Consider the following 24,595-nt stretch of genomic DNA (forward strand, 5'->3'; position numbering starts at 1 on the left):
AATACCATATATGTAGAGGTTGACAGTCTCACAGAGCATGTCTTTAAAAATCTTTATTAGAAAGGCCAGCAGTGGTATGACTGAAATAGGCGGCTTGTGGCAGAGATGAGGTGCAGACCAACCAGGGATTTATTCACCACACACAACAAAATAAATTATGTTGGCCAAGTGGTGGCACGTGGTTCCAGCAGCACTCTTTGATGCTAATTACCAGCGTTTTATAGACTGCTACCAATTAACCCACAAGCCTTACCATTTTATAGGATTACATACAGCAATAAACAAACTTATCACAGCTTACCTAATAGCCTTATGAATTTTCTACAAATTACATCAAGTAAATGTTAAAAATACTATTTTCTGCAATAATTTTGTTTGAAAACATCAAACAATAAAACATGACACACCCCTTTGAGTGTATTCTCTTATACACATAGTGTCAAAGTTAGCTCTGTGCAAATACATCCTGTTTATCAAAGTAACGATGCATAGGGTCATTAAATGCCTTTAAAAAAATAATAACAATAAAAAAATTTAAAAAATCACTCTCTCATGACCTTCAGTTACACTAGTCAAAGAAAATCAACAAATCTTTGCGATAAAAACTGAAATCGAGTAATATTTGACATAAACTAAGGATTAACTTAGAACTAAAAATAAGTGTGGACAAAGCTTCAAGTTACTGCAATACAACTAAAAATTTAACTCTTAAAATGAATGAAAATAACAGTGAAACAAAAACAAACAACAAGCAAACAGCATGCTTTAGTGCACGTTTAGAGAGACTGGGATGTCTGTGAGACATGAAGTGTTGTGTTTGTATTATTAATGTAAGAAGTTAGAAACAAGTATCATATCCGTGGAGAAAAAACCCCCAAACAAAACAAAACACCACCCGCATTCTAAAAATAAGAAAAACCCCAAACTAACAAAAAAAACCACACAAAACTAAACTGAAACAGGCAAACTTACTCTAGAAACTAAAGGGGGAAAAAACTAATCAAAATGCATAACCATAATAATAACCAAGCAGAGCATTTTATCTTTTTTTCTGAAATATTATTTAAAGTGTATTTAAGTATATGCTAAAGTAAATCTGAAGTGTTGCTTTGTGTTGCCTCGCTCTATAAACAATGCAACAGTTTTGGAGGACTCTATGCACATCCATGCCTTTAGGGCGCAAGTACCAAAGCATCAAAAACCCACACTGACAGACAGCCACGGGTGTCAGTGAGGGAGAAAATTAGCAGTGCGCTCCAATTTCACAGCCCCCTACTCAGGCGTGTCTGTTTCCAGACATCCTGGAGGTGTGGAGAGCTGCAGGTGATGTCGAAGCCTATATTTAACACGTTTCAGTGGCAAGAGGTGATTCCTCAGGGCTACAGGAGGTGTTAACAAGAAAGAGAGACAAAGACATGTACGGAGCCCTGTGAAGAAATCGAGCAGATCTATCTCAGATGGACTGAGTGGGGGAACCCAGTTTGGACAAGTCTGCAATCATCTAATCTGCCATCTGCCTGGACAACACACACACACACACACACACACACACACACACAGAGTGCCAGACTTCACTTCTGCCTACCAGCCAATTGGCAGTGGCTAATAAAAAGGCGTGCACATGTTTATCTGTGCATGCAGGTATGTATACTTTCCTTCAAAAAGGCAAGAAAATACTGGAGCATGACCTACATTAATTATTCCTACCAGTGCACTCAGTCTGTCATGACATTAACTTTAAACTGCTTCTCAAACATCCACAAAGAGCCACACCGAGGAACACTTAATTCACCAATAAGAACAAAACCCAACCACACTTTAAACGCATTAAAAGAAAAAAGGTAACATACTTAACAGTCCTAAAAAAAACAATAAAATGTTGTTTTTTTTTTAAATGCTTCATCTGTTTAGCCGAGTCCTGTCAAGGTGTGTGTGGCCGATACCCAAAAGGCTGCACCAATCCCTCTGTGCCATTCATCCATTATTCACCCTGCTTCCAAAGGCCTGTCACGTGGAGATCAAGTGGGAGAATGACAGATGAAGACACAGAAGAGAGGGGAGTGTGGTGTCATGTGAAGGCAATGGAAAAGAAAAGGTGCCACAAGGCAGAAGAGCAAGAGTGAGATGAGAAACGCTCTCAGGTGAAGAGAGCTTTAAACAAATAAGCAATAACATGGCAAACACTACACAATAAGCTCTAAAGGGCACATATTTTATTTTAGGCTCCTTACTACACTCCGTATTATGTGGAAAAAAAGATGAATGAGTTTTAAATGACAACTAACACAGGTGACTGACTGGTGTTTATTGATTTAACCTACAATAAAATGACAATTACTCAAAGTCATACTTTTCTTGTGGTTCATGTTGCTAATTTTAAGTTACTGAACACCCCAGACTGAAGATGCTTGACCTTTTCAACACGCACCCCTAAATCCAGCCAAGCAGTGAAGTCCCACCTCTTCCACTGTGAGTGCTGGATTCACATTTCTTAATTACATTAGATGTTTGGTATTTTTGTCCCAATGCATACATTATAAATAAATAAAACAACATTACAATTCACACCTGTCTAAAACAATGTCAACATAAACTGAACTTTATGTCTGGTTTGTTTTATGCATTGCTCCTAATGCTATAGCTACACCAGAAAATTCACACTAAGCAAGAAGAGGAAAGGCACATCGAGGAAAAGAACATGACCCAGATGTTGTTTTTAGGGGCTGACACAAAAGAAAAAAAATGTAAGTGTAAGTGCGGCACCACTAACTCTCCACATTCCATCAGTGTCCAAAACACTCAATATAAGCAACATAAAAATAAGACTTCAGGGCCCAACATTTGTGATAGGTGTGCCTAATAAAATGGTGACAGAAGGAATTAATACATTCATATTTCATCAGAAAGGAGAACTATTAATGTTTTTTTTTCAAAGTATATATGTTAATATATATTAATTTAAATAAAAAAAGGCTTGCAGCACAAGCCACACCAATCAGACAGAGCATCCTGACCAGGAGCAGGTGCTCCAGGTCACACTCCTGAACATACTGACAAAAATGTTCATGATGGGAAATAAAGTGGAAATCAACACCTACTGTTTGTTTAAATTGGTCTGATTGGCTGTGTGGATGTATGTGTCTGTCCTTAATCTACTCACATTATCCAATTCCGCCTCCTTCTTGAAGGTGGAGTATGCTTCTTCATATCCATTGGAACGTAGATAATCGGCTATGGCTCGATTTCTGGAAAACAGACAAAGAGGAACCATAATTAGTCGTTCCTGATTAGCAGACAAGATAGTAGTTAAGCTGCCACCAGAAACGACGATGCAAGTAATGAAGCTGCATTCAACAGGGTGAAACAAAGACAGAAAAATCATCAGGTTCAGGAAACGTGCCAGACAAAGACACTTTATATGCTTTTCACACTCCCAGACTGTTATCATACTATATAATAATAAAAATGCTTACTTAACACTACCAATAGAAAAATACACACTCTCCTCACTCACTCTTACACTCACACACGCACACCCACCCCTCTCCACCCATCTGACAAAAATTGAGAACATATCTGTCTGGCTTCTATAATGAGCTCTTGTTGCTGTGGGCAAATAATGGGAATGGACGACTCCCCCGTCGTGTACATATAGGGAAAATGAAAGCCAGTGTACATCCCACCATCACCTACTTGTACAGAGAAGGAAAACAGAGAGAAATCATGGAGGTGGGAAGGAATAACCCCTGTGACCTCTACGAGCTTCTGGCTGTTGTTATTTTAAAAACAGTCGATCTCCTGAGTTTAAGAACCAAATCTGCAGATGTTCAAAGACACCAGATCTTTTGAGCAAGACGGCACAAAAGGTGGTGTGAGGATGGTGACAGCAGTGCACAACAGTCCTACTATTTCAAATATGTGAAGAGAGATGGCTAGATAGGAAAGACAATAGAGTAGTGAGGCAGAGCAGGGACAGAGGAAGCTACCTTCATTCTTCCTGTTTTTGTCTTCTAGGGAAACCCAAAGACCCCTGTGGGGCACACGGCAAACGTACACATGCACACACGCACGCACGTCTGGTTCATGACTGCAGCCTCAGCAGCAGTTCAATTTACCAAGAGTTATTAATGAGGTTCAAGTCAGTATCAAACAGTTCGCCTTTTTATTTTCCACCTAATTAGACTCTCAGGAGGGTGCACAACAAAAGTGGATTATATATTTAAATTCTTCCACTTGGTGATTTTGCAATTTCAATTATAATTTGAGCCTGAGCATAATTTAATGTTCTTGTGGCAACTACCAGTTTAACTGCGACAAAGCAATTTGATAATGTTTTAATCAGACCTTCATTTATTATCCAGTACAGCTCCACTTACAATGTGGACACTGCCATGCAGGTGTTTCATTGTGTTTTACTATTGAGGTGCTGTACAGACATTTGATTCACTACTGAATAAATAGTCACTGCTTGTCTGACCCATTCACCGAAGTTTCCCACATACTCATGTTTGGTTTGTGTGTGCACTTGTACTTGGTTGATGAGTGCATGACTACATGAATGTTCTTCACCTGGTGGAGGTGAAGAAGCCTCAGCCAAACTCTAAACCATCAGCAAGCCTGCTCTCTTCAGCATTAAACTGGGAACTGCGGACATTTTTGAGCAAGCAGCTGAAGTTCCCAGACCATGTGACACCAACCTTCTTGAGGCCAGGTGTTTTACACACACAAGCTTCTTCCAAGCAGGTCCTTCTATTTAGCCTCACAGTTTCCCAAGAATATTGCATGGAAAAAGCAAACGAATGCATATGGCTGAAGTACTGAGAACTGACAAATCAGTGCCGGAGGAGCGGCTGGAGAATGTACTGTGAGCCCATAGAAGTGGGATGCTGATGTTTAGCTGCCTGCTCCCTTTGTAAGACCTAGACCTTTTTTGGCATCAGAGGTGCTGCAAAGGTGAAGGCCATCAAATCTGTACAAAGGGCCCCCAGGTGAATTTGAATCAAAAGGTCCAATGGTGGGTCAATGCTGCTGGGAAACAAGTCTGGGCCTGATTAATCCTGGCTGGGTCACCTTAGCAAGGGGAGACCAGAAACCCCCGATGATCTCAGGATAGAACAGCAATGTGTCCCACCACATCTATGAATGCATCTAGAAACCATCACTGCTAGACCTCAAATTCTAAAGACACAAATTTCCATTATACTGTGTTCAATAAGCCTGTCCATTTACAATGTTTGACTTTGCAAGCATAAATTAGAAGAACTGATCAGCTTCTATTGCTACAATTTTTTCAAGTATTTTTTCATTAATAGCATATGTTATATTTATATTAACTGAATTGCCCACCTAAACTCAATGAGCAACAAAAAAAAGCGCAAAGCTCATGATCAGGCAAGTGGCAAGGCAAGTTTATTTATTTAGCACCTTTCAAACACTGAAATCACTAAATGTGCTTTCTAAGATTTGGGGGGGGGGGGGGGGGGGGGGGGGAGAAGAGAGAGACCTTTCTTCAGGGTCAATTTGGATTTGTGTTTTCTTAAACCTTTTCCAGCTCCACCTTCAGTCTTATATCACCTACCTACCAAACCAAACAAAGACCAATATAAAACTGAACCGCCTTAAAAAGAAATGCAAATTTCTTTAAACTTATATACAATATTTTCTGGGTCCTCCTGCTCCCTTGGACACCATTTATGCCAGGAGATGCCAGACAAGCTGTCAGGCAGGCGCTGCTTTGAGGTGCCAATGTGACGGGGGTGTGGGGGGGTACAATCTGTCAGCCCAGCCTGTGCCCCCTGCACCCTCTCGGTCAGGGTTGAGCACAGAAACCCGCTTCTCTCTGCCCACCAGAATCCTTGTGACAACAGGCCCAGACCTTATTAAGGCTCAAGGTTAGCAGGAGGTTATCTACTCCTCTGACAGCCTGTTCAAAGCCTAGAAGACAACCAAAGGGAGGGGGGGAAGCACAAAGTCTTGAGTATATAAGCAGGTGAGGAGGAAAAGGAGCTGAGGCACAGAGGATGCCTTTGATATGGTGATTGATGTATCCATGATCTCTATCGCACCACAAGAAGGTGCAGAAGGTCACTTATTTATATGTAAACCATCTGGTGGAGCAGGACTGTGCATTTGACGTTCCACACAAATCTCTGGCAATTATGAAAAGACTTTTGTCTTTAGCAATGGTGCTCTCATTCAGACCTTTGTAGAGTGGAGTGAGTGGGTCTAAAGGAATTAGGTCTCCTGCATTTATAGCAAAGCATCACACTTTCCAAAAGGGTGCAGCTACATTAGTTGATCTTAAGACGAAAATAATGGAAATACAGACTTTCGTCAGCAAGACTAGTGAAATCAATTTAGCTGTTAACAAACACTTCAGTTTCAGATTATTCTTTAAAGTTTTACAAACACACAATATTTAAAATATTAATTTATTGTGTTAAATGATCATGATCAATATTGGAGCAGGATATCTCGGAAAAAAAAAGAAAAAAAAGAATGACAAATAACTAAGAACAAACAGCTACACAGCCAGACGAATGAACAAAGGGAGGGATGACACACACACACCCACACACACACACACACACACACACACACACACACCCACACAATCAGAAGTGGTCAACAGAGAGCCACACTGCTCAAATCAGTCATTGACATAGGGGATGCAGAGCTGACGGCTGCCACTTCACACTGGATGTGCCAAATTAAAAAAAAAAAAAAAAAAAAAAGAAACAAAACAAAACGAGTCTTTAACCATCTATAATCCTCATGACTGTGATGAAAAGAGAATGGGGGAGAGAGAAATAAAAATGGGGAGGTGTACAAATATCAACAGAAGGAGAACAGAGTTTCCATGGTTACAAGCAGCCCACAGCTAGATGACTCGATAAGGAGACAGTGAGAAAGAGGGCAGGGCGAGTAACGTGGCCAGCCAGGCCAGAGAGAAGTGAGGAACAAGAACAATAGATGGCCTGAAAGCCTGCACTGGAAGTCCCTGCTTCAGTGAGATCTCCGTGATGACATCAGGGGATGAAATACGAGATTAATCACTCAAACTATTCAGAAACTCTCACACCAGCATCTGCTTACAAGTGTTAGCAATCTAGTGTCATTAAGCAAAAGCCTACGCAAGCCTCACGTGGGTTATAATACTAGCATGCTTCATCAGACCTCTACGCTTTCTTAGGCGCTACAAACGCTTGATGGTCCCAGAAGAAAAGCCTGTGATGCAGAGAAGAAAAACAGGGATGAGAGGAGGAAGAGATGCATGACCTCATCCTTCTGAGAAGAGAGGGAGTCAGGCATCCAGCTCGTCTGCCAGTGACATCACTTCCTCGCAGTTCCTACTCCACTTTTGCTTCCTTTTAGAAATGAGAAGCACGAACACAGCCTCCCCTGAAGCTAAACTAAATCAAACAAATAAAGCAGATTGTTCAATTACCCAATATTTATTGCTCTCATTTAATATTTTTATTAAAGATTTATAACACCGCTGTCAGCATACTAACTAAATAATACTGCACAGAAAGATTGTCGCTCAGGTTTTAAATGAAAAATGCTGGTCTATGAGCCCAACATTAACTTCGCCATGCAGTACGCTGGACGTTAGCAGGACAGCCAAAACAATAACAAACCAACAGGAAAGAAAGAGCAGTTTGGGGGTATTTTCCAGCTCCTCTAGACAAACAACTTTTCTTTGTTTGCTAGCTTTTCACTTGACTGCAAACAGTAGTCAAATTACACAACGTGACTAAAGTCTCCTCACTTGTTTAGCTTCACTTGAGACATTATATCAAGGTTGTTGGTAAAGTGCAATGCTGGTTGGGAAGCTTTTATTATACCCATTAGCGCTACACATGATGTGAATGTGCAGGAAAAGGAGAAAGCAATATGACTGTAAAGTAGGGCAGGGCAATATGGCCAAAAATATTTATCACAATATATATTTTAAAATTTGCAATAATGATATAACTGATGATATAATTGACGCGAGACAAAATACTTTACAACTCCACAACTTTATTAGTGCAAAAAAAACCCCCCCAAAAAAAAAAACCATCAGTGTATTTTCACTTAAACAAGCAGCTGTTTTTTTTATGTGCATTAAAGCTATACACAAATTTAACAGTGGAAATGCAAATTCCTTGCTGACAGTTTAACCAAAAGGCATTTCCAGTGGAAATGGGCCGACATCTCCTGAGCATAACCATGTATAATATCCACAAAACTTAAAAAGAGGTTTTACACACAATACGGTAATATTATGTTGAAGCACAGTACGTATTACTCCGCAAGGCTCCGCCTACGATAGCCGTAATGCTCCGACAATCCATCAAGCGGTGCGGGTTTGTAGCTTAGCAAAGTTCTGTTGTTAATTCTGGCTCCTGATTTTTCAGATCAGACTAATGTTCTTTAGATTATTAACTAGTTTAGTATGAAAAACTGAACGCAACACTCCATAAAGCACGTCATATATAAATGTGTGGCTATCATTTAATTTATTGACATGCCCAGTGATTACAGCAGAGCATAGAAATTAATCAGCCAACAAACACCCTCTTGTTAAGGCACAGATTAGAATACATTTAACCTACAATGCACCACACACTACACAGCAGCTCCATTAGCTACAGCTGGTTGAACAGGATGTTGCCCCCCTGCTGTATAACCACAAAAAACCCTCACAAAGGAATATTTCCATTTCTGTCTACGGGCCAGTTTGCATTTCAAGACTCCTGATAAATATTTAACAGACCACAGCTCAGGTCTACACTCTGAAAAATATCTTAGCATATTCAAAATTCACTTTACCCTGGATTTCATATTGCAATGTTATGTTCTTCAAAAGACAGCACAGCTCTTTGCTATGTGCATCTCAACTAACGCTGCATCTCAACTGGACTTTTTCTGGCATTCTGACTGCTACTAAAGGTGAAAGAGGCTGTGTCAGTGGTTGGTTTGTCTGATGATGATCACTGTGCAAACAGCAAAGACATTGGTTGCATCACCACACAGCACTGCCCTGTTTTTTATGATTAGTGTTTATATTAAACAATAAGGCTGCGGACAATTAGCAACATGAAACAGAATTGCAGCAGTGGTCTAAATTTGCCTTTAATATTAAATGAGGTGATAACTTCTCAGTGAGAACTTTAACTAAATAAATAAATAACAAGATTGCATAACTTCCCAGCTAAATCTAGCTCTATGAAAATCGCTCTATTCCTCTTACTTGACTGATAAAGAAGAGCTCTGGGCTTTGGTTGGCACCTTCAGGCAATCACCACCCTTGTTTTTCCAGAAGCAGGGCTTTGTCTGTCATAGAAAGCTTTTCAGACCACCTAAGGGTTTTTGTTTTAAACCAAGTAAACACAATAAGACATCTATCTATCAACATAAAAACAACAAGCACATATATAAATATAGAGCCTATATACAACATATTAATGGCTTCAACTTTAAAGAGGATAAAAAGGTCAAACAAAGAAGAGAAAACACTCCAATCGGGTAAACTCCCCCCTCTCCAAGTCTGCAGTGAGCAAATACCAGTAACACCGACATGCAGATGCAAAGATAAACAACTTGCACATGAAGATGTATGCACATGCATGAAATGTGCTCCCAAAAGTGATTTAGTTTATCACTTTCCATGTTGCCTTTAATACTTATATTCGATTCACACTAACTTGAACACTATATTAAAGACTGTTTGGCTATACCTCATTCTGTTCTGTAAAGGTCTACTTTTTCCTTCAACACACAGACAGGGGTAACCATTTCAAAGAAAGGACCAGTGTTGGGAACACTGCTCTGCTGGGTGTGACTGTGGGGCAACAGCACAACGTATATACGTCAAGGGATCAAACGCAAGTGAAAAACCCCAAAAAAGCCAATAAGGGCTTTGAGCTTTGTTTCATAACTACAATGAAGACAGTAGCTGAAAAAACATGATTCAACACAACTACTACTATTAGTACTTACAATTTCTTTAAAATAATAATCCATCCTCCCCAAACCTAAAATGGTAAGGCCTCTGAAAGTCAGGGAAACCCCAGAGAAAAGCCCCCAAAGGCAGAAATACCCCTTGACAGATTTCCATCTTTGTCATCACAAAGCCTCTGAGAAGGATGATGATCACAATGCAGTCAGCGTGAGTGTGAAACAGGTAGGGGAATGGTTTTTTTTGTGGGGATTATCATTTAAGCCATGAGAAAAATCCAAGGAGAAAAACCCCACTATACTGGAAATCAGAAAAGAAGAAGGTTCTAACATCATTCTATATTTATCTATTTATTTTAAGTAAATGTCGACTTTAGACATTGACTTTCCTTTGTGCGTTTCTGTGGGTGTGTAGAAGCAGATGGCTTTTAAGATCAAAAGCAGCATGGGTGTGGAAACCAGGTGTCTATGTTAAAATAAGAAAACAAAAGCAGGGTTTTTTTTTCTTCTATAATGGGTGTGGCATATACACATTTTCTGTCAAACAGCGATGGAGTTTTGTTGACTGAGCTGAAGCCAAAGTCAAACTTTCTTTAATCCAGTGAGGCTGTGCATAATTCATCCTTGGATAAACACAGAATAAAGCCAGACACAACATAGGTGACAGAGACACACATGGCACTTAAAGAGCCCTCCATTTAAATCTATGGGAGAATTCTGGTGGTAGAGGTCTTGAGCCACAAATCTGTCTTACTTAGGAATGTACCTTGGATTTGAATAATTATTATACTACTAATAAATATGATGCATTATGAAAACGCACTGAGAAAGGTCTGGCTGAAATGAAATACAAGTAATGAGGAAACCAGGGAGGGACTATAAAGAAAATTAATGCTGACTCTCGACAGTAAAAGTCTAGGTAAACTAAACCACTGGAAACTCCAATGAGCAACCGATCGAGGTTTCAACCAACTGAAACTGTCTTAACTAGCTTAATTGATAAGAGATGATGGTCCACAAAACAAGGAGTGCTGTCATGCCAGCGCAAAAATCTGATTGACACACCCGTGCACCAAACTGTGTTCAGTTCCCTGAGAACCAAAAGAGAGGCTGGAGAACCTCCTGCTCACTACTACCACCACCATGGAGGGGAGAGGAAGAAAGAGAAAAATAAATAAATAAATAAATAAATAAATAAATAAATAAATATCTGTCACGCTCAACACTTATCTACTAGCAAAATACAACTTCTCTGGACCCAACTTGGGGAGAACGAATGCAATAAGTTCAATTAATGAAAAAGGAAGGACCTTTGACTTATAAGCCACAAATCTGTACAGTAACACTTAAAACTGACAAAAAGTGCAAAGGCTAACTGATTTAAGCGACACGCAATCAATCTGAACCTCTCGTTTAGCTTGCACAGCTATGTTTAAATATGCACCCTCTAAATTATTCGTAGTCATGTGATGTTGCCCATTGGTTTGCGAGGCTCCATCTGAAACGCATACTGTGCATTTTGACTGTCACCAAACCAGACATGACAAGCACAGTGGTGGATATCAGAAGGTAAAAAGGTAACCTGCCGTGAACCCTATCACCTTACCTGCCTAGTAAATTAGTTGCCAAGCAGGAATGTTTCTGGAAACTAAATTACTCAACAATTAAACAACAGGATACAGATCAGACTGATTAATCAAAAAGTGACAACACACTGAAACATTGGTGACAACTAGCAAGGGCAGCAATATCAACTGGACTAGTCATGCACATCTTCAGCGGGGAATCTTTGAAAGGCCTATGACATCACCTACATAACCGGCTGATGTCATTGATTGTGTTGGTGCATTATGTGTTAACTGCTGTGTGGTCATTCGTGATGTGTGTGAATGTTAGAAAGTGCTTACATGTAGAAAAAAAAGTGCTTGAATGACAGGTGAATGAAACATGTTATATGAAAAAAGGCAATGATAAGAAAAGGGAATATCGCAATAGAATATGGGTAAAACGTGCATGCGCAGTGCCTTTGTTTTCATACGCACATGGCGGAAAAAGCATGGCGGTGGCAGAGAATGAGAAGGGCGAAAGCGGATCGTTAAATAAAACAGATGAACCAGAATTGGTTTGTAAAAATGGTGCAACTTCAGTGATGTTGAACTGGTTTGGTTTTTGTCCGTCAGATACACATGAAAGCACAATTTGTGGTAGTGCATGCTAGCGGGCCGTCATTATTACAGTGTTTTTTGGAAAATAAGGTGTACTTAAAATCCTTTAATTTTCTGAAAAATCGACAGTGCCCCTTATAATCCGGTGCACCTTATGTATGAATTCTGGTTGTGCTTACTGACCTCAAACCGATTTTATGTGGTACACGGTGCTCAAAAATCTGTCAAAAAATGTTTTAGTACGACTAAGCTACAAACCCGTACCGCATGATGGATTGCCGGAGCATTACAGCTACTGTAGTCAGGAGCCTCGCGAAGTAATACGTACTGTGCTTCAACATAATATTACCGTATTGTGTGTGTATAACCACTTTTTAAGTTTTGTGGATATTATACATGGTTATGCTCAGGAGATGTCGGCCCATTTCCACTGGAAATGCCTTTTGGTTAAACTGTCAGCAAGGAATTTGCATTTCCACTGTTAAAATTTTGTATAGCTTTAACCCACATAAAAAAACAGCTGCTTGTTTAAGTTAAAAATACACTGATGGGGTTCTTTTGCACTAATAAAGTTGTGGAGTTGTAAAGTATTTTGTCTTGTGTCAATTATATCATCAGTTATATAGTTATCGGAAATTTTAAAATATATATCGTGATAAATATTTTTGGCTATGCATAAGTAGAATGGAAAAATCGCTGTATAAGAACCAGTCCATTTACCACAGTCTACAAAATAAAGACCATGTTTTATCAAAAAGTTTTACTCTCAAATGAGCCATTTTTAAAAATCACTACAACAGCGGATCATTTTAAAAGCTTTCCATAATCTAACAAAGCAATGTGCTTTCATAATTCCTTGTCTTTATTACAGAAAAGCAGCAGACTTGCTGCTGAACATTTACATTATATCCAAACTACTATATATTTTTTTTGTCCGTGGTTCAGCTTTTCAAAGTGAAGCCAAAACACAAGCAGGAGTCATTGGATAACTGAGTTTATTTGAATGAGGGTGAACACTGGGACTTAGAGGACTAGTATCTTGACAGGTAAACATGATCTAAGTCCTGTTAATGATCAAACTGAGCCACGGTGAACTCTTTATACCACAGTTCTGACTGCCTGTGGCAGTTATCTCCATATCTTTGAATTTCATCTGTTATGTCACCACATTTATAGACAAGGGCATGGTGGAAAAAGAACAAAAAATAAAATCACATGCACCATCTTGTTGCCCAAGACATGGAGTTGTTTTTTTTTTTTTTTAATAAAGAAAAGAGTTCAAAAGCAAAGGCCCATTTGCACATAAGTGCCTCCGAGGTCTTTCAGGGGAGCAGATAGTTTGTGTTCTGTATCTATTTTTGCTACACGCTGCTGGGGATAAGTCTCCTGACCCTGGAAAGGAACACAAACGGGCTTTTCAGTGGCAGCAAAAAAAAAAAAAAAAAAAGGAAAAAAAAAAAAGAAAAGACAAAGAAAATAAGTTGTGAAGATGCTGCGCAATCACGGCATCTGACTATGGTGCTGACAAAGATTATTCCTCTTAAAAAAAAAAAAGAGGAATAATGTGCAAAAATATTTCTTCAAGAAAACAGACTGTAAAGCTGCGCTTTTACTGCCCCCCAGTCGATTGGTTACTTTTAACAGTTCAACCGTGAAAAAGAGGGAAGAAGATGCTTGAATGCTATGGGAACTAAATTTATTGGGTTGGTGCCTAATGCTAAACAGGGCTGTGGCAAAGAAAGGAGGGGGCCCAATGAAAAATTAGTGTGAAGAGCAGACAATCAGCTGGTCACTGTTCCCATTACCGCCTTGTTTGGATTCAAAACAGGCCATTTGGTTTCCAAGCAGGCTTCGCAAAATGAGAAAGTCAGCTGGGAAATGACATCTTAAGGGCACTGCATGAGAGCACTATCTGAGCCAAGCAACATCACTAACAAATGTGATTCGTTGATGCTTGAATGAGACTCAGGGGGTCCCTCAACGGTTTCCTGTATACCACTGGGGGTAGAAACTTGTGCAACAGAGAGAAAGGGGAAAAAAAAAGAAAGAGGGATTTTTGTTTTGTTTTGGTTGGGGGGGGTCCTGCCAGCTTAATTTGAATAGCAAATAGCACGAAAGATTAGCATTCCAATGGAGCTCTCCATACCAACGGACCCCTCCCACAGCACTAATCACAGAGAAAGACTGAGGAATGCTGAGAGCCTTGTCACATGCAGTGAGGCATTTTTTCAATGACAGTGCAAGATGGCGGTTAGAAAAGAAGAAACAAAAAACAAAAAAAACCAAACATAAACAAAACAAACAAACACCCAAAACAAACCAGGCCATCAACAAGGTCTTCACCTCATTGAAAGACAAAGGAAAATCTGTGGCTCTAACATAGTAATTCCATCACCAAAGATGTAACTTGGAAGCTAGAACTAGCCTGCCAAAGGGTCCAGTTTGGCCTAGTGTTTCTGGTAGGCCCTACAATTTATGATTTTTATAAAATCTTGGTTATGGCTGAGGGGAAATTTTCAGAATGTGCCCATTTACTCTTTAAGAGAAAAATATTGAGTGGATGGTGTTCTATCATAGGGCTGTTTGATCTAACGATATATATCGGATGACGATATAAAAACGTCTATCGTTTCATTTTACGCTATCTTTTGTTTCGTGGTGTCGCAAAATAAACTGTTTACGGCAATATTTTTTCATCGTTTTGATGGTCACTGTGGTGGCTATATTAATTTCTTAAAGTTCTCTCTTTCTCTTATATTTAATATAACCACACTACGGATAGGCAAGTGCCTGTTTTTATGCGTTGTCGTTAGCAACAACCACGGTAAAACCATCGTAAAACCACCCGTTTGTTTATTTTTCCACATAAACCTTTCACAATAAAGCTCAAGATCCTGTTGACTTTTCAAAATAAACTGAATCACATGAAAGAGTATGCAGAGTATTTACGGATGAGAAGCAAAAAAGAGCCGTCAGGTGCTAAAAAATAAACCTTAGACTCAAACGTTAGAACAGGCTTTTCCCCGCAGCACGCTGTGTAATAAATACTCAAAGAAAATGGTGGCCGTTACAACTTATGTCTAAAAATGTATAGTTTCATGCATCTGTTAAAACACTCGACTCCAGGTACAGGTCAGGTTACATTTTTGTGATTTATATCGTTATCGGGACAATAGACGTCTTGTATCGGGATATGAGATTTTGGTCATGTCGCACAGCCCTATTCTATCATATATTATTTTACAATGGGTTCTATCACTTGGCGCAATAAAGCAAGTTAGACACTCCTGACTTGCACAGATATGGATATTTTTTCCACAACTAAAGCTCAGGAAGATGATCTCAACGCCTGCTCATGACCTTCCATCTCACACTGAGATGCCTTAACATTTTATCCCTGCCTGAGGTGCTAATTACCAAGCCCAGACTGCAGCTCCTCTCACTCTTCCCATCTCCCTATATTCTACTCAGCACATGAGCAGACATGTCTTTGTCTGTGTGCCACATCGCTGCCAATGACGCTATGTTGGGTGCATGATTTCTCTGTGGAATCACTTCTCACAGCGAGCAGAACGCAAATATACAAACTCTTTGGATCTCCGTGTATGTACTGTGGGCCAAAGGTGGCAGTCTAAGCTTTTCTAAGGTCACATCGGGCAGGGGTAGGCAGCAGAGGTGGTCGATCAATAAATTTGTGCTTCAGGCCTCAGGGGAGCTTAGAAACCTTTAACCATTTATTGATTAATCTTGACAGGTTACCGAGGGGAGAAACATTTACTAAATTTAACCATTTAAACTGAATCCTGTAGTCAATACACATCCTTCCCTGGAAGTAAACAGTCTACAACCACAACAAAGGACATTTGTCTCAGGATTTTTTTTTTTTTTAACCATTTTAAAAATATCAGTGTCTTTTGCTTTGGGACAGGTGAACGAATGAAGCTCAAATGTAGCCAGCTCACACCAACACCATTTGTCGGGGTATTTGGCATTATAACTTGCACTCATGTGATTAGGTATCAGAATAAAGAGCTGCCATAACCCCTTTGCTAAATGCAATCACTGCACCGAAATATGAGCAGGTTGTGGTCGTACTGGGCAGCTGTTCAAGAGCGCAGACTACAAAGCAATTTCAGCATACCCAGGATATCTTTTTCTTATCTGGATTCTGCATGAGCTTGTTAGGTCTGCAGCGCAAGTTACCAATGGAAATGGTAACCTGCCCTGAAAATCCTAAGCACCACATCCTGCTCTGTAGTAAGAGCCACATGAGTATGAAACGCGTCTGATCACATAATGGCAACAAACAAACCATAGCGCGGAAATCCGTAAGTTTCAAATCTGAAAGCTGTTCTGGAAACTTACAGTTCATCTCTCTGACGTTGTGACAGCACCATCGTGACGGGGCAGTGTGGGCGGAGCCGGATTTTATTTATTTAAAAAAAAAAAAGAAAAAAGAAAAAAAAGAAGAAGGTGATTCCTGTGCAGCCGCTGCGCTCTCCTCGGTCAGGAGATGAGCTGTGCTGATCCAAGCAACACAGATTAGGTCAGGTGGTGTACTCCAATGACAGGTTAGTTTTGCCCAGACTGAGACTCAGATTAAGAGAAGAGGGTCGCAGGAATCTGCCCCCCGAAAGCTGGCTGACTCCGGGGAGAAGAAATGGAGAGCCTGCAGACCAGTCACCAGCTGAGTGTATGCTGCATCTGCAGGGGAGAGAAAAAGAGAAAGTCAGCATTAGGTATGCATGACAGATAACATGTAGAGTGTTCTGCACCAGTTTAGCAAAGACACTGTCAGCGATGATGGAAAAAACTGAACAATAAAGCAAAAAAATCATTGTATAAACTGCTCATTCATTCGATTTTTTTATTTGTTTACTTTTAAATATTTTCATCCACTTCTGTTATCTCTCTGCACAATCCGTCATGGCACAACTCTTGTCTGCTCTTGAAGCGAATGCCTCTCCGTTGACATACAAGAGCTGACCCACATTCTCCTCCCAGGTTACCAACAGAAAAGAAAAACAGGACATGGCAGAGAGAGTATGAGTAACGGCTGTGCTCAAACTCTCCTGTCCCCATCATCTCGTTATGATATCACCTCAGGAGCTGACTTGGCTGATGGCATGCTTTAAAAAAAAAAAATATCCATCAGTGGTAGTGGGAAAATAAATTTATTGTCAGGGTTAGAGTATTTATTTCAGGAATAATAAATGTCAATGAAATGTTAAGAATGTCACGATGAAGACTATTTCTATACTGCATCATTGTCTTGAAAAAGCACTTTAACAAACCAGGTACCCAACAGAGTAAGCCTCTTAATCTACTGGGACTAGCCTCAGTAAATCTCTGCCAGAGCACTAAACAAAAGGTACAAACTAATCCAAATTACTTCAACACCTGCAAAAAGCTGACAAAATTACAGCAAGGCAGACTTCCAGACACAGGAAACAATGTAAAGTAGACATGAGATTTGCTGCTTGGGAAACAGGCAGTAAAAGAAACCGTTATTTGGCTACAGAAGTGATGAGGAATAGAAACACCCCAGGAAGCTACAATGAAGAGAAAAAAAAAAAAAAAAAAAAATCACATTGCTGATTTTAGATGCAGGAGCTGCATTCCCACAAGGAAAAGAGTCCTCCTATGCACTGTGTTTCTGTTTGCAGAAAAAAGGAGAAAAGCTAAATAATTCTGGTTGGTCAGATGAAGGACTGACCAACCTGTTAAAGTACTACTTTGTATTGCTTGCTTGTTCATTTATTCATGTTGTAGAGAAACTGATTAACAGTACACAGCCTAACGTGACCAGCAGCTAACCTCTGGACCTTGATGTCACCACCTGACAGCAGTCCAAATGTCTACTTACCCCTGACTGTGTGTGCCTTACGGCGTGCTGGCTGCTGCCCAAAAACACTATCAGAGCGCAGCAAAAATATTCTAACGAGCAGGCACTGAAGCTAAAAATGTCTCCCTCACTCCCTCCATATAAAAAAAATAACTACCACACAAAAAAGGCACCAAATGCATCAACCTTCACAACTGCCATTGTGTGTGAAAATCAGGTCATCTGCCACATATTGATACGTCTCTCTGCATTGCTGGCAGGTCTCATCGCTGTGTGTATCCATTAATGTGTAGGACTCCCTTCTCTGAAAAACTCATTTGCGGCTTCAGCATCGAGCAAAAATGTTTGCACAATAGCACAATCAGGCTAATTGGCTCAGCACAAAATGTTGTGCCTCGATGGAAAGGGAGGGGTATGAGCCGCAGCCAGGGGTGCATCTATAAATCTGCTCAAAGGCAGTCAATAATGGTAATGCGTCTTCCTCCCAGTGATTGTCTTGTCTTTGTGCAGGACCAGGAACTGTACAACGACAGAGCCCTTTACATTAATGATGCTGACTGGGAGATGTGTTCAATTTGCTTACGAGTCCCAACAGATTATCTGATGTTAGGAGACCAATTCATACATACTAAATGAACACTGTGTACTGTACATACTCTGCATCTTTTGTGGTTAAGAATGCAACAACAGCAGTCAAATGAAATGAATTCTTCCCAATCAGGGTTTTTACTCATTAATAAAAATAAATAAATAAAATATTGGGGGCCCTCCAGTTATTCTAGCCAGCTACATTCATTAGCTCAGACACACAAATTGGTACTAAAATAATGGACTAAAACAAAATACTAAAATTCACTCACCATAAGTAAAATGCACTTCCAGAACAGTCTGCATCACACCTCAGACCATAAAGTTACTCAGATAATCCATTAAAATGCTCCAAAAGTCTCCTAAATAACTACCTTGGTAGAGGAGTTACAGTAAAAAATTACCCCACTCAGAGTTATCAAGGGTAAACTGTCAACAGAGGACAAACTCATTTTTGAACCAGGCTGCAAAAATGCTTTTTAAAGCTGTTAAGTTGGGTGTTTTAACATGCGTGTGCTTAACTCTCTTCTGGAGGCAGCTTCAAGTGGCCATTAGAAGCACTGCAGTTTATTGCACTTTTGCTTCTGCTTCATTTTTTAGCTCCAGAGTTTGCCTCTTGGCTGTTACCTCTGAGACCTCTCAGACTAGAGTTGGATGTCTAGAGACTTTTACGTGGTCTTGGTCTCGAAAGACTTTGGTCTTGGATCCCTCAGTCTTGTCTTGCTGTCTCGGTCTTGCTGTCTCAGATCGACATAGTGGTCGGGAGATTTGGAGTCAACAGTATCCATGATATACAACGTAACGTTCGATAATGTGTCATGCGCAAAAGCATCAGCTCTAAGAGCCGTGCTTAGAGAGTGATTTGTAGTGAATCAGAAGAGTCAACTCCCATTGAGCGAAAGCCGGCTCCTCACTTAATTTCCTTTCGCTGCTCAGCTCTCACACAGTGGCTCAGCTATGCTCCAATCCCTCCATATTGCGGCCAATCACATGCGAGGATATAGGATAATATCATTATGTGAAAAACAGAGAGGGTGAGAGACGTGATAGTCAAGTGGAGCGCGCGTCTGTCCTCTCAGTTATTGAGTGACAGTAGACAGCGGTGAGGAGGGCTGTGCGAGTGCATCGCAAAAACACTTAAATATGCCTGACACCCGTAAACGAAGCAGCATCTGGCTACAGTTTAAAGACTTTTTTGTCTCGGTCTTGGTCTCGTCTCGATTTTGTCTTGACTCGGCCTGTCTTGGTCTCGATACCCTCTGGTCTTGGTATTGTCTTGGTCTTGGTTTAGGCGGTCTTGACTACAAATCTATCTCAGACAAACATTTGCGCACAAGCTGCATTTAAGCAGCTAACCCAAGGCTGGTCTCTACACACTTTAAAAAAAAAAAAAAAAAAAAAGTGGGCCACCTGACTGATAATTTGAATCCAAACAATTAAAATGTGCAACAATTGTTTAAAAATACCTGAGGAAAAATGTCAACAAAAAAAAGAAAAGAAAAAGACTCAAAGAAAACAACGTAGACGACGACAAATCCCCAAACTAATTAGATATCTAGTCCTGACACGTCACCATAACACTATGACTTAACCTTATGCCGCCAGCCAAATATTACAAGACGAGGTATGCACAAAAATTTTTGACTACCCATCCCATGGTGTCTGAACAAAGGAATAAGCTGCTATGGCATGCAGAGAAGAGAAACAAAAATACCACAGTCTAAAGTCACATGTGAAATAGTGTTCTAGTAACTTGTCACAAAATATTGCAGCAATGCTGACAAAGCTGACAGTCGCGAACCCACTGCTACATTGGATTCACAGCTCTCTGGTTGTGACGTTATGTCGCCGTCATCATCCCCCCGCCCCCTTAAATGTATTCTTTAAAAAAAAAAAAAAAAAGAGAGAAACAAAAGAGAGAAACAAAAATACCACAGCATTTTTTTTCTTTTTTTTTTTAAAAGGCAAACATCTCAAACAGCTGGAATGTGGAGCACCTTCATTTACTCTTAGACTCCACCTCACATGCCCTGGGAACAACATCACAGACTGCATTTTTTACATAACAACAAAAAGAACTATTATGAATCATGTGAAATAATGAAGTGTTAAAATACAGCAGAAACAGTCAAGTTTGGCTGGAGAAGGCTGGCAAAGCTTGATCATACAAGAGCACAGACCAAACATAAAAAAATCCAGGTCAACACCTGGGGGACAAAAGTCACTGAATTACAGAAGGGGAATGGCTACCAGGCTAAACTACTTTACTGAAGAGGAGGTACACCTATGCATAGGAGTCTTTTGAACAGGTCTGTGATTTTAGATCTCATAACCATGCAAAGAGAATCAAAAACGACGCTGTCATATGACCTGAACACTTACACGCTGACACATTTAGCTACTGAAGCAGATATAATATGATGTTTTCAAGACTTGGGTTTCAACAGAGCAATAAACATAATATATTTAACGGCTAATGTGCACATATTAGAGGCTTATCACACAGGCAGTAATTTAGATGTCGACACACTTTGGCTAATTTAACATACAAAGTGATAAAATTAGGAAATACGCTGTGGAGATGACTGCTTCCTGACAAGACTAAATAGAGGCTTTTCAAAATCAGATAACTAAAGAAATCTCAAGCTTGATGACACACAATGGAGATATCCTCTCCACTCTAATAACACTCAAATGCTAAGTTTCTGTGAATGGCTGTTCTTGATAAATCACTCAGGCAGAGACCATCTAAAGACCTTTACCACTAACTGATATTGCAACTGGGGGAACATCTGGCTCGGCTCCCAACATGCAGCCGCTACAACCCACGAGGTGCTTGTCTTAGTTAACTGGGTTGGTAGCAGTCACTTAAACCTATTAAATTACATGGGTAGTAAGATAGCAGAGTTCTCCTGAGATTAATAGAGGAGATTTCATTAGGAGAAGCATGATCTCTACAGATGGCTTCAAATGCGTGACTACAAAAATATTTAAGTAGTGCACAAGACAGAAAAAAAACCTACTCCTTGCTCTCAAACAGCTGTTTTATCTTCTGGAAGAGCACACACACACCCCAGCATCCACACCCACAGAATGGGATAGACACTGAACAGAGAGGAAGCTGTAAAGGACAACAGATCAATGTTACGCCAATAAGACGCTTGACATGCAGGCGAGAGCAACACCATTGAGGCAGGTTAGCCTGCTACATTTATACAACAGCAAAGAGGTTTGTTATAAACCATGTATGAATCCCTCCAGGCAATTCACCTCACACCAACAAGCTACTGGCTGAAATTATTAAGACTATAAATATAGAGCAGAGGTTAATTCTGCAAGCAACTATGGTGGCTATCACACAAATGGTGGATTGCTATCAAAGCATCAGCCTCTACAACTTATTTACAGTCTCACTACAACATAAATACTTTCTGTAAAGTATAGCAGAATATCTGGCAACGTGTGAAAACAGTCATTTGTAGGATGGCTGGCAGTTGTTGTTGGCAGATTGGTTAATAACCAGTCAGCTTAGCAGTGGGCAAGCTGTCTGGGAGGTGAACCTCTATGCTACTGTAAGCCATCCACTATAGCAAAGGCAAACAGCCTCTCTCTCTGTCTCAATACTCTCTGCTGACAGAAAAAGAAGAAAGAAAAAAAAAAAGGGGGGGGGGGGCACAATTTGCTCCTTTCTCACAAAAATCTTCACATTTTCCACAACTATTAGATGACAACCCCATAACATCAGTGACTCTTTGCAGTTTTGCTGATGGACTAAAAGTAATTTCTAAAGCTTCCCATTGCAGTGAAACGCAATTGGTGCTGCTGTGTTTCCAGTGCTGACAGTACTGAATGGGGCCTGGCTACAGAGATGTACTTATTCAAATCAACTGCTGATAAAAACTCAGCACAGACGAGAAAAGAAAATAGAAAAAGCATTGTCAAGTAAAAATCAGCTCAGCACACAGTATATTTTATACAAATACAAAGCTGCTGTTCTTAAACTAAAAGTTGAACTTTGAACTATTTTGACATCATGGACAGTCTGTATAGCTACATTTTCTGACATTGAAAGAAAACTGCATAAATTATTACTAAACTTCGTGTGGACTGTGCAGATTTAGAAACGGATCAAGCAAATAGCAGGCCAACTTTGACCCACAACAAGACCAAAGCAATTTGCAGCATTTGGCATCAGTGTTTAACATAAGTGTGTGCATATCATAATAGTATTACAAGTGACAGGTCCCAACAACCGCTACTGTCAAAAACTGCATTGCTCCTCAAAATGGCTGCAATTGAGAGTCCTCTTAAGTCTGTCACAACCTACAACACAATCGCAAACACCTGCATGGAGTGTAAGACGTGTTGAATGCCGTTTTCTAAAATAAATATCAACATCCCACAGGATCAGGACAGGACACTTACCAGGCGTGGCTGATCCTAGCTCAAATTAATGGTTTATCCGATCTGAAAACAAGGTTCGCGCTAAGTAGCGACAACGTACTCTCCCCCATGAGACTGCCAGAGCAAAGACTAGCATTCATCCCCGTTTTCACTAGACTCTGAATTCATACAACGAGACACAGAAAACAGCGAGGCACACATGCAAACACGTCGCCTCCTCCTGCGTGCTCCACCCTGATTTTCAAACACCGTGCCAACAACACACGGCGTGAAGCAGCCCACGAGTGTGACAGCAATGATGTGAGCTGCCTCAGCCGAGCATCCATCAAGCAGTGTGACAGCGACCAGAGAGGGGAGAAACGCACCCGGTGACAGGTCACGGGAGCAACTGGGCTGACTGAAGTCGAAACACAATAATATCTGCACAATAAACCACACGACGCCTGAACGTCACTCACAACCGCTTCCAAATGCTAACGCCGGGGCTGCACCGCCGGTTAACGACAACAGAACCACACGGTGCGGGCGGTCAGGTGTTTAAACGAGACACAGGCCTAACATTTCCAAGGATAACCCTCTACTTGGAAATGCATTCAAGCATGCTGCAGGGGTTAAGAGACTAGGTTGACAGGCACAGTTACTGCACTTCTAACTACGCTAATTACTTATTACTAACTTAAGGTGGACTCCATAAGCAGCACAATTGGCACTGATATACCTTATCACTGAAACCTTCTCCAAACTTACTCTACTTCGGCTTACCTGACCACAACGCCAGTCGTTATCGTTATCTTATTCCAGGTTATCTTCAGCTAAAGTTAATGTTAGCCAAGTTAGCTCCAGAAAGTTAGCTCGCTCGTTTAACTTCAATCAAAACCGCACTTTGTATTCCAGCTCAAGTATGTACATTTAACCAAAACAGCAAATAATAACGGCTTAAATGACAGCCAGTGTTCAAGTGCTGTTTGTCGGCACACAAGGACAAACTCCCACTGACAGGGTACCTGCTGCTCCAGTCCAGAGCGGCCTATCCGCCATTTTGAGGCACAGAAAGGAGGTGCACGGACTGCAGCCACATCGTCATTTTCCCCACCTAACGACGGATTCCTTCGACCGTCGCCGGCTTCATAAATGAAAACTGCTCAGACTTACCCTATTGTTACTGGCCGTGAGTATCCTCAGACGTCTCCGACGGCAACACGACCCGGCAGGGCGTGAAATTTCCGCTCCCAAAACCTGGTCTTATGATGTGGAGGTAAACTGTGGCCGTCTTGTCTCCTGTCGGCTCCGCTCGCTTGTTTTTTTTCGTACACTACCGCATTCGACTTCGGCCGGGTACGCGCTTGGAATTCGCGTTCACGCCATCACAGGAGCGCGCGCGCCCTTGGTCGTTATTTTATTTGCCTGTTAACTCTTAGATTGCGGCTTCTCATTAGTATGTTTTAAATAGAGGAAATTGTCCTAAATGTCATGAGTGATTTAGAGACTTAATAAACTCACAGAAGGGCACTTTTTTATTTAGTGATTTAATTATTTTTTGTACTTTACACGCCAATTCTAGGATATTTCTCAGGTAAATTCCTTTTTTATTACCCCCTCCCCCCCCATCTTAGTAAGCTTTATAAATAATCTTTTTACTTATAAAACT

General features: G+C 40.5%; 1 protein-coding gene across 4 annotated transcripts in view; it reads right to left on the bottom strand.

Moving 5' to 3' along the window:
- Positions 1-24,332, bottom strand: part of LOC113035866 (lissencephaly-1 homolog) — a 38,523-nt gene extending 14,191 nt beyond the window's left edge. The window contains exons 1-3 of one of the 4 annotated variants that reach the window (XM_026191670.1): positions 24,100-24,332; positions 16,476-16,814; positions 3,161-3,245 (exon numbers count right to left, since the gene is read on the bottom strand). In XM_026191670.1, the coding sequence (XP_026047455.1) occupies positions 3,161-3,245; positions 16,476-16,507 (117 nt within the window). In that variant the 5' untranslated portion in view covers positions 16,508-16,814; positions 24,100-24,332. The other 3 variants (XM_026191673.1, XM_026191671.1, XM_026191672.1) reach the window with 3 other exon arrangements.
- Positions 24,333-24,595: the final 263 nt, after the last annotated feature.

This window comes from Astatotilapia calliptera, chromosome 14, assembly GCF_900246225.1.
Source record: "Astatotilapia calliptera chromosome 14, fAstCal1.2, whole genome shotgun sequence".
In the NCBI taxonomy this organism is placed as follows: Eukaryota; Metazoa; Chordata; class Actinopteri; order Cichliformes; family Cichlidae; genus Astatotilapia; species Astatotilapia calliptera.